This window comes from Anomalospiza imberbis, chromosome 5, assembly GCF_031753505.1.
Source record: "Anomalospiza imberbis isolate Cuckoo-Finch-1a 21T00152 chromosome 5, ASM3175350v1, whole genome shotgun sequence".
Taxonomy (NCBI): Eukaryota; Metazoa; Chordata; class Aves; order Passeriformes; family Viduidae; genus Anomalospiza; species Anomalospiza imberbis.
In genome coordinates this window covers 67,091,878-67,110,287 of record NC_089685.1, presented here as the reverse complement: position 1 = coordinate 67,110,287, position 18,410 = coordinate 67,091,878, and the positions used below count along the sequence as shown (strand labels likewise).

Below are 18,410 nucleotides of genomic sequence, written 5' to 3'. Positions count from 1 at the left end.
ATAAATTACAAGGTCTTTATAATGATTATGTGACCTATATGATAACTAAGGCATTTATGCCAATATTGTAAAGAACTAAAATGTTATTTCAACTGCAGCACTTGAAATGTAAAGGGAGAACTATTAGTCAGGTTTGTTTTAGAAAAACTTAAAGAAAATTCATCATTTTCTGTGATGGTTCCGATGGATGAATAACGGAGTAACTATGTAGAGGTGCACATATCTTCTCATAAGGTCAGATTTCAGGAGTGAATTACAGACAATTCCGCAGACAATTTGAAAACTCAAATGAATTTGAAGCAGCCTCTTCTCAACAAGGTGGATAAATCTAATTAAACTTGAGCTTCACACATTCCTTTTCAGTCTTTACCTTAAATAACTATATGTAATACATTGTTTTCATCATAAATTCTTCTCTTAAAGTATCAAAGAATGAGGAAATTGCACAGAAAATACTTCACATTTTAAGAAAAAAAAAAATCTACATAGATAACAGGGGTTATAGCAATTGTAAAATAGATCACCTTCCACAATCTGTATTGGTAAAGGTGCTCTCACAATAGATTTCTATAGGCTTTGCTGCTAAACTACAAAATCAAACATAAAGCCCCAAGAAGTTCTAAAAGTGCATTCATGATAAATCCGATCTGCATGAATGTATTTAATTATGAAACATAGCACATACCACTTAAAAATCCATGAAATGGGATTTTGTACCATAACCAGCCCCAAAAGTCAGTGAATCTGTTAGAAACCTACTCAAAAGGTGGAAACAAAAATCTACTTGTTTCCTTCAGACAAAATAAGCATACAAAATACAATCCATAAATACAGTATGCTATTAGAAATAACCCTGTAAAACAAGGATAACCATGGAGGAAATAAACAGTTTTAATCTGATTTACTGTCAGATTATGTCTGATATGTCCTGCTGTCTTGGATATAACTTGATCACTATTTTTCTTCCCTTCAAAAGCATTGTGACTACGTTGCATCTGTGCACAGAATGAAATGTACAATTCCCCTTTCAAGTGGTAAATACTTGTTGCACTGCAGAATAATCCCACTGAAAGTGGGAAGAGGTATGACTTGCTCTTGCCTGGAATAAACTGACCTTCTATAGAGGTGTTTTATAAGGGTAAAATAGTATTTTCCAAATATTCCAAGTCTTTTTCAGAAAAGAGCAAAAATAATTCCAGTTCTTCTGGTTATGTGGCAAAGAGCCAAGCCGCCTGTCCTGGCACATCCCACACATCCCTGGGATGAGCCTGGAATTCTGTTTTCCAAAAGCACCTGTATTATTACCAAACTAAAGGGGTAATTCCTCTGTGCAAAATCAGAAGAGAAACTTGTTGGCTTTTTCTTTTGCTTTCCTGTGAGACAGACATGGCTTACATCAGCTTGCCAGCGATTCTTAAATATAAATACTGTGGTTGAAGTAGGCCCTTATTTTCTATAATATCAGGAAAAATTATCTATTAAATACAAAACCCCCAAAAGTATCTCTTGGGCTATTCTCAATTCTGCAGTATTTTGGTAAACATTAGTCAGAGAAATGTTTAGTTTTGTTTTCTTCTAAAGGTTAAGAGGCACAGCTGCACAAATCATATGGGAACACACAGTAGTACAGAGAGTTTTGTTATAATGGTGACATCCCTGCTCTCAGACTCCGACCCTTAAATCAGGATGGGAGTGCATTTATGGCAAGTGTCTGACAGCCAGGGAAACAGGGGCGGCATTAAAAACAAATCTGTCATTCCAGTGATTACTCAAGCCCTAACACATAGTTTTTTCCTGACAGGACAAAATATGCCCTCTAAAGCCAACAAAAACTGTGTACAATTAGCAGACAAAAGTGACTGATTAATATCCTCAGCTTTGCTGTCAGAAAACAAGCAGTAGATTTTCCTGAGGGGAGATGAATGTCAATGTAAATAGGAAAAATTAAAATTTGCTTGTTGGCTAGCTACTCAACTCATGAAGTGAATCTTTGTGATTTAGAGAAGTTCCTTAAATAACCTATTCAGCAAAAGATTTATTTGGTAGAAAACTTTTCCTCTTGCAACTTACTCTGTCCTTTGTATACCAACTTCAATAACTATTTTTTATCTCTATACAGCTAATGGTCACAAAAATTAATTAGGCACAATAATACTAGATCACATTTTTTTGGCTGCTATAAATACATAATAAATAAAACATATTGAATTAATATTTTTTAAGCATTCAGTTGGAGTGAATAGGTAGTAAACTACTGAACTATGAGATTTATAAACAACTTGCAACCTGCACAACTGCTGTGCCCATGGTTTGAAGGGTTCTACAAACAGATTTTCAAAGCAATCATGACACAGAGTGCCCATTACCTTTGCAAGTTTGTACCTGGGATGCCCCTGTCAATCAAAAAAACCCAAAAAACTCTCCAAATCCTAGACAAGGCATTTTCCCTGCGTTCTTTCTAGGAATTCCTTACATAAGCTGCTACTTCTTAGCACAGTCCATAAAGTATATTTACACTCCTACAGGTGTATGAGTTTTTACCATTTCCTCTGCTTCTTATGTAATCATGTAAAAGCTATTATGCTACATGATTTGGAGTTAAACAAGTCTTTCACTTCCAACCTTAATACAGGCAGTCTTTATAAGTCTTATGCCAGAAAAATCTAGTTCTCCTTATGTATGATTTTTTTTAAAAATTAATGGATATGTGTCAACTGATCAAAAAGAGAAAAAGGTTGGCTGAAATAATTGAATATGCTCTATGGAATGAAAGGAATTTATGCTCCTACCAGATAAACCAAAGATTTTATTTCTTTGAAGGTGATATTTTCATATATATATGCACTGGACACCTTATTGACTCATTTATTTATGACACTTATGATAAGTTATGGTAAGTTATGATAACTTATTTTAATAGTAGACCTACTTTCACCTTCCCTACAGCTTACCCTTCATAAAAACCGACTTCAGATACACTCAAACATCCTTATGGATCATGTTTTGCACTGGATTCTGTTTAAATTGTCTTTCCAAATCAAACAAATCCTGCTAAAAGGAAATGTCTCCATACACAGCAAAATGGAAGGAACTACCCAACTGCAATCTTAACTAGTAGCAGAGTGAAACTTCTGAAGGTAAATCCTATTTCCCATAGTATTATTTAACCTATAAAAGCAGGGAATATAGAAGCAGAGGCCAAACTCATTATTTCTACTTCCTTCTCAGGACAACATTCCCCACTAGATTCAAGCTGAGTGATTTTGTTTATTGAGAATACTGAAATTTGAGCTCAGGCTGCTACTGCCATATGAAAGAGGTTTCTAAAAATTATTTTTTGCTTATGTTTTTATAAACAGCTTCAAAGGAGAGAAATATTTTATTTTTTTCTCCTCCTACTGAAAGCAAATCAAAGTCCCTTGAGCTACATTTTTCTGTTTATACACAAGCATTAAATTGCCAGGTTATAGCATGAATAGAACATCTGAAAACAACTTTCAGAACATTGCAACATTTCATAACAAGACCAATGCACTGACTATAAATCACACTTAACAGAATACCAGTACATTTTCTCAGGTTCTCAGATAATATGGGTTGAGAGGAAAAAATTAATGGCCTTTGTGTGCATAAAAACTGCACAATAAAGTCCATTTGTGAACATAAAACAGCACCTGTTATTTGTACTGAAATGTTTTCTATGATCTGAGCTCAGATCACAATTTAAATCTTATAGACAGCATTTATGCCCTGTCTTTATGTTACTTTACGTAATAAGAAGTGCTATAAATTTTAACTGAACGATTAATGTGTGCTTTTCATCTTGTGAGGGACTTGAAAGTCTACTAATATATATGAGAAAAGGTATCATAGTAACAAATTGTTTGAAAAAAATTAGTGAAATATCTAAGACCTAGCTCCTAATTCTGTTTTCCTATGAATTTTAAGAGAGGTTTGAGGTTTAGCAAACTTCATCAGTTTCTCAGTTCATGATGAAACCCATTATCCACTGGTAACTCACCCTCTTCTGCTCTTTAATATATTCCATCAATTCCTCTGTTGTCCTTTTTACTGCTTCTTCGATTGCCTTTTCACTTTGTTTCTGCTCCTCCATTAATGCTTCCTTGACAATTTCCTTTCCAAAAGAAAAGCATGTAAGTGTATATGAAAAAAAAATATCACAAATGTGATAAAAGGTCATTCCTTTTCATCCTGCTAAATTTTTATTGCCTCTACGCTCTTTTCCCAGTTATAGTTATCCTAAATGTATGCAGCATCTTTATAAAAATTGATAAATTCAGTACTAAACAGTAAATAAGGGAGAGAAAAAAAGAGAGAAATAATCACTTTATAGTTATGTTAATAGAAATACAATGTTCCCTGAGAGCAGAAAATAATAAAGCAATTCAGGTTTTACCTTCCATCAGGAGCAGAGATGGCAGGGATTTACCAGTTGCTGTTATCAGGCCAAACCACTTCAGTTGGAAGAGACCTACAAGATAGTCTGCTCCTGCTGCCTGAGCCCTTCAGGGCTGCCCAAGAATTAAATTATTAAGGGATTCTCCAAAAGCCTCTGAAACACTGACAGTCTTAGGGCATGACCAGCTTTCTGGAAGCCTCTCCCAAGTGTCTGACCACCCTCTTCTAAAGAAGAGCTTCACAATGTCCAGTCTGAACCTCCCCTGATGCAGTTTTGAGCCATTTCCACAACACCAAAGTCGGTTTCTAACATGTGATACAAATTGTCAAAGCTTCGTGTAAACTTATACAAAAACTTGTCAAAATTGTTAATTTGCTTCCAAACTTTGGGAATTGCTAGGGAGATTCTGTACACAGCAGTAAAAAGCAGCAAAAGATACCCCCCTAAATTAGCATTACCATACATCAAATGCATTACAGTAGAGAAAGCCAGGAACCACTTCTTAAAACATCCCTATCACCTGCAGTATTTGGTCAAGGAAACAAATTGCTGGGCTAAAGTCACTGTCCCAAAACTGAAGTCCCAGCTTCCCAAAGCCACTCAATGAATAAGTAATGACATTATTAATCCAAGTGTTCGGTTTCCAAGATTCAGGAGAACAAAATGACAAGACTCAGATTCCTATAAATCCTGAAAATGTAACATTTTCAGAAAGCAAAAAAAGCACCCAGTAAAATAATCACATGATCTTAAATGATTTTTCAGGGAGATCAAGAGGAAGATGCAGAGTGCCTCAGAAATCAAGGAGAAATTGGCAATTCCTATGCCTTTTTTTGAGACATTCCAAATTGGAAGCAACAGAAACACTAGTGGTGCCCCTGAAGAATTAAGCAGGAAATGGAAAAAACCTCAGTGGTTCAAACAGGAACACAACATGACTTCTAGTGTATATATTCACACATATGATTTATGATTTTTTTTTTTATTTTAAAATCAAAACTCTTAGAAAATCAAAGGTAAATACTATTACTTATCGTATTATTACTTATTACTCTTCACTGGTTAGACATAACACTGCATTACCTACAGATTTGTTTACAGGTTTACTTGACTGCAGAGCAATACAGACATTTTGTGATATGTATTTACAACTTGGATTTGGGGGAGTGGGGAAGGTTGGCTGGAGGACAGGTGGAGTTCTAATAGAAGATATTTATGAAGTTGCATAATTCATCTGTATATTTAAGTGTGGCATTTTACAATATGCTATTAGTGTACAAAATGAATAATCCACCAAATTGGATCAAACTAATTTTTTTTTTAAAAAGTCCCTTCAGTGGAAGTTATTCTTACCTTAAGTTGTTTGCTCTATTCCCAAAACAGAATAGTTTCTGCAAAACTACACCTTTGCTATTTTTACAGCAGAAAAAGTCAAAAACCCCAAATTTAAAATGTGTAACTATGTAGTCCCCACTGTTCTGGAATGCAGTACACATGAAAATCATAGTTGTGAAAAGTGATTATGATTTTTTTCTATTTTAATTCAGTTTACCAAAGAAAAATCCCCAGAAAAGAGTTTCTTTCACTACAGAACTCTGGCAAGATTAACAGAAAAAGTAGTAGAAAATTACATATTACAGAGATATGCTGCTCTTATAATTACATTCTCATGCCAGTTTAATTTGTCAAAAGGACCCAAAATACTGTCTTGTGTTAGAATGGAAAAAAATCCCATAATCTATCTCATTAAACTCTTCAAAGCAAATTACAGTACTGATAAACTGCTATATCTAAATATCTAGAAAATTTTACACCCATAAAATACTTAAAGTCAATTGAAGTATGTTAAGTATCCTTGATACAATACTTGAAACACTACACAATAAGTCTAAATAAGTATTTGGACTATAAAGTCCAAATAAAAACACAATTAAATTCTACAAGTCTATGAATAAAATGCAAGAAAACAAAAATGTCTAGCAATACCCTTATGGAATTGGGTACTGACATTAAAACAGGAAAAGTAAAATTGGAAAGAATTCTTTTTCATTTCCGTTGGTATTGGCACAAGTCCCCAGGGCTGTGGTTAAATCACCATCCCTGGAAGTATTTAAAAAATGTGTAGGTGTGGCACTTGGGGACATGAGTTTGTGGTGGACTTGGCAGTGTGAGGTTAACAGAGGGACTCAATGATCTTAAGGGTCTTTTCCAACCTAGGTGATTTTATGATTCATCTACCACATTTTAGTTAACCAAATTAAGTGCTGATGTATCTTCCCAATTTATAAGAAATTCTCTGTTTCAGACACTGATCACCTCCTGTTACCACCTGAAAATCATCTCAACACTGTCACCAAACAGATCCTGTAGCCACCAAATAGGACAATCTCATGTGACTGCACAAAAAGACTCCTGCTTTAGTGGGCTCCATCCCAACGTTTGGATTTACCAGACTGCTGGCAACTGTCCACAACATTTTTAATTTGTTGGGGTTTTTCTGTGATTATTTACAGGATGAATCATATGGATCCGCTTCTCTGAGATCTGAATATCTGTTTCTCATCTGAGCTGAAATGTTACTCTGGTGACTGGATTCAGGAGAAATTAAACAGTTCCATAAAACACACAGCTTTCTTCACGGGTTATGTCTTAAAAAACTGGTCCTACAACCTCTGACAATGCTTTTGAACTGGCTGACATGGTTTGCACTGTTCCATACCTGCAGTTCAAAATGGGCAGAGTCCTGTGAAACAATGACACTCGAGACTATTAAAAGACAGCTTTGCTGTGATATCAATAAATGGAAAGAAAATTCTTTTATCCCTTTCACTCAGTTCAGAAATCTTCAAACACTGCACAATGGTTCGCTAGTCAACTCAGTCATATACGTTTGATCTTAATTATTGATATTAGTTTTTCCTTCTGTGACTAGACTCTTCACTTCTTCTATATGACCTTCCACTAAGTGCTCTCCTCTAGATACTCAGTCACTGCCTATCTTTGCTCTAATTCTGTCATTAGAGTAAACTATCAACTAAGATAAAGGTATTTAAATATTACCTATTACTGTTGAAGAAAGCCTTAGCTGCAGGTACATTCTCTCAGCATGTGTCTACTTTTCCTTCATCTGTTTGCTCTTTCCTCTAATGCTATATCTACCTTTAGATTCTATCCTAACTTAGATTTTTGTTGCAAAGGTGAAGATTGGACCTTATTTCATCTTTAACTAGAAAGGGTAGAGTGTTACTTGAGCCTCTTAGTGCCATTTTAATAGACTCAAGAAAATGAAAAAAACCCTTTTCCTGTAAGAAGGTAAGGAAGAACACTGCACAAAATGGCACTTGAGGCGCACTTCTACTCTCTCCCCCCCTTTATTTTTTTACATATTTGATCAGTGGCTGGAGTACCAAATTATAGTCACAAAGTTAGCTTAGTTACATGACTCTCTCTATACACGTGCTTGACATGACACCAGTTAGAAGATTAAGAACACCTAATCAAAAATAAAATACAGATATTCAAATACTCAATTGACAAATCACAGTCAACCATGTATTAGAAATGACAACCACACAATCACAACATATAAATCTGTACAAAGAAAGAAAAAGCAGTGTACTCGAAACACCAGAGAACTTCAGACAGTATTTAAAAAATAAAACAGGCCATATGTTGCTTTGCAATTTTATAGGAAAATTCTTTTGTTTCTACACAAGGATCAGGTGGCAGCACTAAACTTTATCTATGAAATGCAACCACAGACTGCAATGTTAGTGGTTTTTCAGAAAATAGTAACCATCAAATTATAATGTCTGTGGTTACAAACTACTACAATCTACTTCTGAACTCAGACATGGTTAAGGTCTGTATGCTGTGAACTATTCCTTTTCCAGACATTGCAAACATATTAAAAATAAACTCATCTAATGGCAGGGATCTCTTTCCACTCGGCACTACTGAGCTGTGTCCTTCCTCACACATTCAAGGTTACACAGAATTTTCTTTTAATGTGTCTCTACAAACACTGGCCACACTAATGTTTCTGCAAGATCATGGAAAACCAAGAAGAAAGTAAAGCTGAAAAGAATGGTTTGCTGCCTTCTAGAGACAAATGTAAACACGCACTCCCACTGAGAGCTAAACCATAAAGGCAAGAGGAATAGGAGAAGAGGTCCTCTGAAGAGCAAGTTCTTCTCCAGCACATTGTGTGATACCATATTACCAATAGACTATTTAGTTAGGAATTGGGATATAGAGGAAAAAACCCCAACAACTTCTTGTATGAGTTCACAAAATACTGAACATAAAGAACAATGTTACAACAGTCCAAGCCTGATACTGAAAAAACAATTTGTCTTCCAAAGACTAGCACTGACCCACCCAATCAAAATCCTATGGGGTCGTAAAAAGTTATTTCTGAAATTACATTAAAAATATGCTATTTTGCTAAGTACTTCAGAAACAGAATAAAGGGAATATTTGAAATTCTGACTCCTCCACAGGACTCTGCAACCCTTGTAAAAGATGAAAAAAAAACAAGTGGACAAAGAGAGACCGATAAACATAATAGTTTGTATTCCCTTAACTGACAATGCCCTCAAAGCTCTGTATATCACAAACACAAAGAGCTTTGAGGATAAAGAAATTAAATTTCAAAGAAGTTAAATTATTATTGAATGATGTTAAAATCCTCCCTAGTAAAAAAAATCATAGAAGAAGGGCAAGGAATGCCAATATAGGCACAAGTTGATCTTCAGGTAACAAATACTATGAACAGAGTGATTAATGAGGAAAAAGAGACAACAGCAAACCCTGAAACAGAGGCAAAAAGCAGTTTATAGACTATTTAACAGAGAAAGAGTGATGGAATAAAGGGCTGGAAAGTTGAAACAGTAATTATAGCAGCATTTATAAAGGAGAGCAAAAGAATGCATTAATAAAAATAAAGGAAAAGTATGAGCTTTGAAGATTAAACTTTGTTTGAAGATTGTACCTTTCTTTTTAGATATGATATTTTCTCTCCTACAGATATGATGCCAAATGCATGCTGTAAACAAAAAATTATATTTACAATTAGATCTGAAACAAAAGCATGATACAGTTCAGAGCAACAAGCAACAGGGTTGGTCTTGAGGGTGCAAAAAGTATTTGGGAAGTGGGAAAAGAAAAAAGAAAGACTAAGAAACCTTTGAGTGATAGTGGTGCATTTATAAAAAGATATTACAGAGATTTATCAGGGTTTTCATTTTATACAGAAATAGCTCACAAAGGGAAGGAAAAAGTGAGTTAGGCTTCCAAATTTGATATGAACCAAGAGGCAATCTTGCACAGAACAAATTTATTGGACAATGAAAAGACAAGACAGATATATAATCCCCATATATTTCCTCTTTTCCCCTTATACTGTCCACCAAAAAATTCCTTCAATACCTACTTATTTGATGCATGAGAATAAGTGAATTGTTTTTTTACAGATTACAGGGCTAAGAAAGGGCCATTTAATAGGTAATAAATCTAACTGAAAGCTAGAGTGGGAAATAACTTTTTAGAAAACCTTTTTTCCTTCTTAGTCCTTATAACCTTCTCAAATGCAGGGAAGTAGGGAAAAATACTTAGACAAATAGTAATTTTCAACAAGAATTTAAAACCTACTTTTAGCACTTGTAGAAAAGAAACAAAAGCCAGATCCAAACCCTTCTGGGGCTGTTTGCCCTAGAATACAGGCAACAGCTTCATGTTTTCATTTATATATCTTTTATTCCCTTACATATGACTGGGTATGGAAATCCTTGAGAATTTCAATACCAAATTCCTTCAGGCTTGCCAAACTACCAGCAAAAGCACTCTCTCAAGTAGATGAGAACCAAAAAAGTTATGATAATGTAGCAGGTAAGAAGCCACTCATTCTTTAGGATTTAGGTGATCTCTATATTTTTATTTTAGGATTTTGGTTTTCTATACATTTTTATTATCCCTTCTAAGAAAAGGCATATGCTGATATTCATAAATCCATGGAAATTCATTAAACACCATTTAAATATTAAATTATTTTTCAACTATCTAGACGTTTGCCAATAAAATTGTATTAATGCTTTCTAATATCATAAATTACAAATTTATTGCTCTGCAAAGAACACCACAACATGAACCTTCAGAAATGAGAACATACTCAATTGTCTTTAATTCTTAAAGATTTACTCAGCAAAGACCACTGAAAAGTTCATTTTTTTCCTTTTTTTCTTTCATAAGCATTTTAGTTAGCTTCCCTTGCAAAAATTTTTTCTTTGTATATCTCAGTATATCTCAGTTGTGGCTTGGCTGAATGAGATACCACAGCCTCAGTTTTCCTGAAATACTTTCCCATTGGTAAGATAATTTTGCCTTACTGCTTTTCCTTACGTCCAAGAGGAAGCAGAGTTTATGTTAGTTCTTTTAATAAATTAAAGGTTTTTTTGTTCTCTTTTCTTTTCTTTTCTTTTCTTTTCTTTTCTTTTCTTTTCTTTTCTTTTCTTTTCCTTTCTTTGCTTTGCTTTGCTTTGCTTCATTTGCAGCCTTCAGAACACTTGAGCACTTGAGTCTCTAATGAATCTGCTGTGTGGATTATGGCAGAGATGAACTCAGGCTCTTTTTCCCTGGAGAATTAGGGTAAACTACACTGGATTATATACAGTATTTTAAATTTAAGGCTTCAGGAAATGACAAAGGTGATTCTTTGCTTCAAATGCCTTAGAATTATTTATTTCAAGCTATGAGATGGACTTAAATTTCCAGGGCTCACCCTGCAGCTGCCAGCTTTCCTTTTACTTTTAATGAATTCATTTTAAAACAAAAATAGTGGTGCATAAATTCTCTTCAGTTTCTTTTGCTAATTCTCTTCCACATCACCATGGATTTCACCTTCTTTGTGTAGCTGAGTATTTGGCTCTGTAAAATGATAACAACTGCCATGCAGAGAGCTCTGTGCATTATAGCTATGGGAGCTACTCTTCATCCCCCACTAATTATTAATTTAATACAGCAGCCTTTATTCAGAATTTTATGGATATCATCATCCTATATCCCCAAAGAATTTTTGGACTTCAGTTTTTTCAATGAGTAAAAATAAATGTAAAGAAGGATAGAGAGAACTGTCCATTGCTTTTTCAGTTTAGAGCTGTACCCCAGGAGCTTCACTGCAATTTTGGATTCTGGGGTAAAAAGCTTCTGCCTCAGCCACACTACCTCTTATACTTTCTCCTTATCTAGAGGATACCCATTTTTTTTTTAAATAGGTGTTCTAGAAAAAGAAAATTCTAGTGGAGGAATTTCAGCACTCTCAACACTGACAACTACCAGACATTAAACTCTCCTTGCAGGGAAGATGCCACTGTAAAAGACAGCAGAAAAAATAGAAAAGAAAATACTGGAGACATGCCAAGCTACATCTAGTCTGTTAAATCGATGAGTTCCTAATCTATGATGACTTTTCAATGTGTTGTAAGAGGATCACGAGGTTCCTGTGCAAATGAACATTATCTTTAATCAAAAGACTACTAGTTCTTTTCAAGGAGACCTTGTTCTTCCTGATTTAAAATGCAAGCTTGCTCTTCCCCCAAACTGAGAATGCTCTTATAAATTAAAAAAAAAATAACAAATAATCAAAAAGCCACAAAAAATCTCTTATAAAAGCATGAAGCACCTGAAAAACACAATTATAAAATCAGAAGATACTGCCAGTCTCAATCAAAATGGGAGTCATCTGGACTTTTACTACTTCACAACCTCGAGAGCATGAACTAAAAAAACATTTTTCCATTTCCCTGGTGATGTAAAATATCTCATTTGTCCCTTTAGAGTTATAAGGCTTCAAAAATAATACCTTGATTTTAAGTACAAATACCATGTCTCTAAATAAAGACCCCAAGTCACTGGAACAGTCAAAGCTTTCATGAAAAGCTTTCATTCAAAAAAATCCCAAAACAATATTCATGTTACTGTAATCCTTTAATTTCTTAAAGAAAAAGCAAAGAAGGTGGTATGTCAAAGTTGCTCCATCAAGTTGAAATATTAACTCAGTATGTTTTAGTTCCTAATTTCACTGTAAGTTTATCTTTACTTGGCTGTTTCATATTTGGTAACAAAATATTTGATATTAGGTAGGATTTATTTATTAAACTGTCTCTAAGTCTCCCAGTTTTTCTCTGGCAATGTTAAATTAGTATAATAAATTTCAAATGCAAGTAGTATTTCCTTATCTGCAGACTTGACAAAAATTTGATTGAGGACAAATATTTTTTTTAAGACAAAGTTTTGTCAAGCATGTATATCTCACAAGTAGAAGGCATCTGCATAAACTTTCCAGATTTGGATCCCCTCTGGGTCTCCTTCCTGGCCACTCTGCAACAACACCACCAAAAAAGTCTAAGACAATACCTGTATCATCCCTGCAAAGGAAACACTCATCTTTTCTTCTTTTAAACAAATTATATAGATGATGAAGGAAAATTTCACTGCCTAATTTAGCACAAATATGATCTTCAAACCATTATTGTTCTTCTGCTAAAACTGCCTAACCAATGAAATGTAAAGAACCCATACTTGAATGTTTTTTTTTTCCATTTGCTTTCTCGTATATAGTCATATAACTTCTAGTGCATGTGTTTAAAAACTGGTGGAAAAAACCAACATATTTTATGTTAATAAAGAAAATTAATCAATGACAAATTACTCTTTTAAACCAACGAATCAAAACTCCTAATCATGTTTCTCTGGTCTAGAGGGCAAAGGAGAAGCAAACAAATTCATTCCACTTTTACACGGAAAATTATTTTCCCTCTTTCATAATCTAAATGTTTTACAGATAAACAGTGGTGTTACAGTTTTTATAATATGTCTTTTATGAACTCTTGCACCATGCAGATGAAAATGCCTTTTTTCTCTATGGGTTTGCATCTTGAAGAAAATAATAAAATTTTTAATGTTTTTTAATTTTTCCATTAATTATTCCTAGAGTTATTTGTGGGCACTTGGACTGTAAGCCATTCTGCCTCACCTGTTTGCAGAAGACCAGACGGACCCTTTGTGATCTTCCCATTTTGCAGATTTACTACATCAGTGAAGGAAAACTCCTTCCCTAGAATACTATGCTTAATTTCTTTTTTAGTTCAAATCAATAAAGCAAATCCTTTTGAAACAATTTACAGCAAAATAAAATTTTTTTCTAGGATTTTTTGCATTTCACTGTCTAAAATGTTAGACTCTGTTTTTGCATTTTGGCCTTTACAGAGCTGACTTAATATATTGCCTAAACAATAACTACAAGAGGGTCAAAAGTTCAGTTATAGCTTTTATGAGACAAATCTTACAGAAAACAAAACATAAATAAGAAACAACTCTGTGTGGAAGGCTCTACACAGAAAAAATTACTGCCCACATACTAAGTGCCTTGTAGGCCCAAGAGCTTTTCATTGTTAAACCCAAGCTGTATCTGACACCACATACAAGTTATCATTTGGCACATCAGCTCTGCAGGACTTCTTTTGTTGACAGAAAATTATAAGCATACTTGGTGTATGCTTATAATTGCAATGGCCTAAAGGAGATATGCAAGTTCTTGGCATAGGAAGAAGGGAAAATTTCTCCAAGAAGCCAATTTCTCCATGAAAGTCCATCCTCCCTAGGGAATTTGTACTCATTAATTAGAGAATAAAGAGTGTAACTTCATATATACCACAGATATATGTGATAGAATTTTGGAAATCTCAAGAAAAATCTGCATTTTTCCTTAATTAAAAATAGATCAGGTATTTAAAAAATGAAGCTGACATAAAGGTAAAATAATCGTGTTATAACCAAATAGGAGAAATTATTCCTGTTACAATAAAAGTTGTTAGAGATGTTTGGTACTAAAAGAAATGGAATTAACTAATGACACTACTAAAGGAGTACATAAAGTGCAAGATATTTACAACAGAATTAATCTCAAGAGCCTCCAATACCTCAGTGCTACTAACCACCACAACAAGTACATCACTAGGTACTTCCACACTAGGAATTACTTGATCTAAAAGAAACTTGAGTGGAAAAACCTGTCCCTTGGAGAGGCCTGAATCGCTTCCTCAGGGAAATGCAGACATGGCAGCGGATTTAGGACTTTATCACAGAATGTATCCAACCATATTAAACTACTTCTCATGTCATCCTATCTTGTGACAAGTTCAAAGGCAACATCAACAATGAGAGAGTCTGCAGTGTGAAGGCAAACCTGCCTCAAGTCGCTAGCCCAGCTTAGCCCACATCTCTTCCACACCCAAGCCGCCCAGTGCCCCCAAACCCATAAACACAGAATCCTGGCTGAACTCCAGCACCCGGCCACGGGACTCCTTCACCCAAAATCTTCAGCATCCTTCAAAATCCTTCTCAAACTTTGTTACCGTAGCCCACTTCCTCCTAATCTCTCCATGTTCCACAAGCTATAGAATTGCTGTCTTTACTCCAGTAAATGAAGAGTTTACCACTCTCCCTTCCAGGAACAGATTCTCTACATCACTGGCACAAGTTCTCATTCTGGACAGTCTGAATGATTTGGATCTAACTAAAGCCCAAGCAATTGTTCTCAGCTTGACTTCACCTTTGAACTCAGCTGTTTATCCTTATGTTCTCAAGAAGGTTTGACTGCCTGAAGGCTCACTGAAAGACTTGAAAAATGACATTTCACCCTTTGATACTTTACATTTAAAAGAAGTAAAGAAGATATAAAAATTAAAATCATTCTATTCACACTAGGAATTTAGGCAATATAGAATATGATAATGACAGAGCATCAAAACTTCCTTTTTGTAGCTGATTAGGTATATAAGGTTATTAATATTGGTTAACACTGGAAAGGGAAATGGTGTCTGTTTGCAAAGAGTACTTTTATTTTACTTCAAATTCTTAAGTTTTGGGTTATTTTTTTTCTTATGCAGCACATAAAAAAAATGCAGCAATATCAAATTCCAACACACCAATGAAATATATACTCCTTAAATTTGTGACATTCAAATATGCCACCAAGAAATCAGTGAATTCACAGGCTGCCCCTCCAAAGATTTCCAGCATCACAGACCAAAAAATGCAACTTTTGGAAGAGTAATTTACTTGCAATTTTAACATATTTATTTGCAATTTGTAGAAATGCTAAAAGCACAGTTGGGAATGTGCCTCTCAATTTGTGTTAAGTGACATACATTTATTGTTATAGAAGCACCTCTCCAATGATTAGAAATATTTCTGGTTCATTACTGGTTTACGTTTCCAGTTTTTATAACTCTCTCTTTACTTTGTACCTGTTCTATAAGGAACAAATGTAACATCTTCACACAGGTATGGAAGTTATCTGAACTGTTTACAGCATAAATGCTACACTCTGAGCTTCTCATCCTGGGCTCCTTTTGAAATCAGAGGACAAAACCAGGCATGATTTATATAATTTCAATATATGTACCTTTAAATTTTGTTCTGTATGTGCCAGCCTCTCTCCATACACACAGTCTAGGTGAAGATAAACTGCTTGCTGTGCGTTGCAAATATCAACTAAGTGACAGATGTCATAGGAAAATCCACCACAACCACAGAAGACATACAAAAGTAAAACCAAAAAAACACAAAGCAGGTGCATGGAAGGGTAAAACATACTAACCTGATTCTGCTTTCTTTGCTCTTGCATGGCTTCTGAAACAGCCTGGGCAATCTTCTCTCTATGGCTATCACGTTCTGCTTCCCACAGTTTTCTTTCTTCTGCATGAATCTTCTCCATATTTCTCCTCTCCTCCTCTACTGCTTTCAGAACAGCTTCCTGCACTACTTCTTTTTCAGCCTTTGAAACAGACCAGGTACAATTAGATGAGCAACACATCCAACCTGAATGACTCATATATCATCTTCTTCTAATGAGGGCCACGAGCTGACAAGATATGGGATGTGAATATTTCCACTTCTGAACTATGAGGTTCAATTTATCTTACAGTGCTACCAAGCAGGTATTAACAGAAAGGAAAAGGAAGTTACATGAAGGCCCTTAAATTCCACCTACTGAAAACACAGGCATTCATAACTAGTTTTCTTAATTAAAAAAAAAAAAAAAAAAAAAAGGGCAGCAAAACCCATGCAAGAGTAGGCACATCATGGGCCTCCCTCCTCCCTTGATATTCCCATGTAAGAGATATTCCTGCTCTTATGTACAAATATCTGAAGTGCAAAAACTGTCTGAGCATTTTCTGTACAAAAATCAGCCACTATACATTTGTTAAAACAAACGTGTCTTCCCTCCCAAAGCTCCTTAGCCATGCTACAAGAAGTACTGTTTTATTTTTCTCCCCAATCATGATATTCAACCATTATCTGAAATCACTGAGAATTTGAAGCCAACAGCTCCACACATGCGTAGCCACACTAATATATCTACCAGCAAGACAACTACTGCATAATATCTACAAATAAAAAATGGAAAACTGAAGATCAAAATAAGCAAACACGGGCTAAAAAATTTAATCACAAATCTCTCAGCTTAAAAATACTGTATTCATCGGATACCTACACTTGCAACTAAAGTTGTTTCTTTCAGTTCCCTGGGACTTTATTTTCTAGATATTAAAAATACAATAATTAAATTAGGATGTTTTATTCTAAACACATTTTCCTGTAGATATCAACCATATAAGAAATGTTTGTGGTACTACTGCATGCTTTTCAGTGAGGTGCTCAGCCAGTGTTCATATATTACACAAGAAAGACATACAGAAAATTGTAATATAGTCTGATGAACTGTTCCAGGTAATACACACCACTAGCTCCCCCAGATAATTACACGCAACTGAAATTTTGTACTGAATTCTACACCAGTATTAGAAATTAATTCCAGCTTAAGATTTACGAAATTATTGTCCTAACACCAATGCACTTCATAATGAAATAGACTGGAGAAATCATATTTAAAAACTGAATAGTCACTTTTAGCCAAACATCAGCTTATATAAAATAACTCAAAACCTGTTAAATTGTCTCTGATTGTATATGATTTTAATAATAGTTCTCTCCACATTGAAGATGACCATATTCAATGAAAGTTAAATAAGACATAATTGTTTTATAAAGATCATCAGTTGACCCTGCTACCTAGCTCTTCACATCTGAGGATGTCAAAGGACCACAAAAACAAATATTTAGGTAACAGCAACAACTGAACTGCAATTTTGTGACTTCTTGTTATAAACAATTCAGAGGCTATTGTCCAAGAGAAGGCAGCTACATCTCTGCATCAAGGCATAGGATATAGCAGAGATGTTCATCTTCAGCAGAATCAGCTTCTTCTAAGCACAGATAAGAGTGGGATAAAGCTTGATATAATTATGAAACAAATGAGTGTCTGAGCTTGGCATTTCTAATGACACACATAGAATCCACATGACATGTCCACTAATTAATGAGAGATACCTTTGCAGCAGCTGCCAGAGCCTCCTTGCTTCTCTGTCTTTCTTCATCCAAACACTTGTCCAGCACTTCCTGCAAATGTTATGAAAAATTAAACTGCAATAGACAATACAGGAGTGGCTAAAAATAATTTCAAACAGTCAAAGTGCTTAAGAAAGCTCCTTTTCCTGTCAGTAACTGTGACAGGATCATTCCCAATAAACTTCATTATGCTGGTCTCTTATTTTTTTGGTAAACAAAAGCAGTACCTTGTGCTTTTGTGACTGCTGCATCATCGCTTCTTCTATCTTTTCTGACAACACTTCCTTTTCTGCTTCCAAAATGTCAAGAAGTCGCTGATGCTATTGGGAGAAAATATTCATATTTTGCTAACCATGGCCAGTGAGTAAAACAGACAAAAAGAATTCATCCAAGACACTTAGACTTTTCAGTTACTCACAAAATTACTTCAAATGTAGATTCAGTTAAATTACATTCACAGCACTCCTTTAAGTGATTTTACGTCATGGAAAAATTCCAAATAATAAGAAATATTTTGTTT

The 18,410-nt window shown here is 34.8% G+C and overlaps 2 protein-coding genes across 9 annotated transcripts in view; both read right to left on the bottom strand.

Annotated features, from left to right (window-relative positions):
* DDX11 (DEAD/H-box helicase 11) overlaps window positions 1-16,321 on the bottom strand; it is a 224,842-nt gene extending 208,521 nt beyond the window's left edge. Inside the window, exon 1 of the mRNA XM_068191706.1 lies at window positions 16,316-16,321. The gene's annotated coding sequence lies outside the window, so the exon portion shown is untranslated. The remainder of the gene's footprint in view (window positions 1-16,315) is intronic.
* CCDC91 (coiled-coil domain containing 91) overlaps window positions 1-18,410 on the bottom strand; it is a 114,479-nt gene that overhangs the window by 19,710 nt on the left and 76,359 nt on the right. For 7 of the 8 annotated variants that reach the window (XM_068191718.1, XM_068191717.1, XM_068191715.1 and 4 more), the window contains 4 exons: window positions 18,118-18,210; window positions 17,873-17,941; window positions 16,080-16,256; window positions 4,022-4,135 (listed from right to left, as the gene is read on the bottom strand). In XM_068191718.1, coding sequence (XP_068047819.1) covers window positions 4,022-4,135; window positions 16,080-16,256; window positions 17,873-17,941; window positions 18,118-18,210 — 453 coding nt within the window. Of the gene's footprint in view, window positions 1-3,095; window positions 3,169-4,021; window positions 4,136-16,079; window positions 16,257-17,872; window positions 17,942-18,117; window positions 18,211-18,410 lie in introns of all 8 variants that reach the window. The other variant, XR_010999508.1, reaches the window with a different exon arrangement.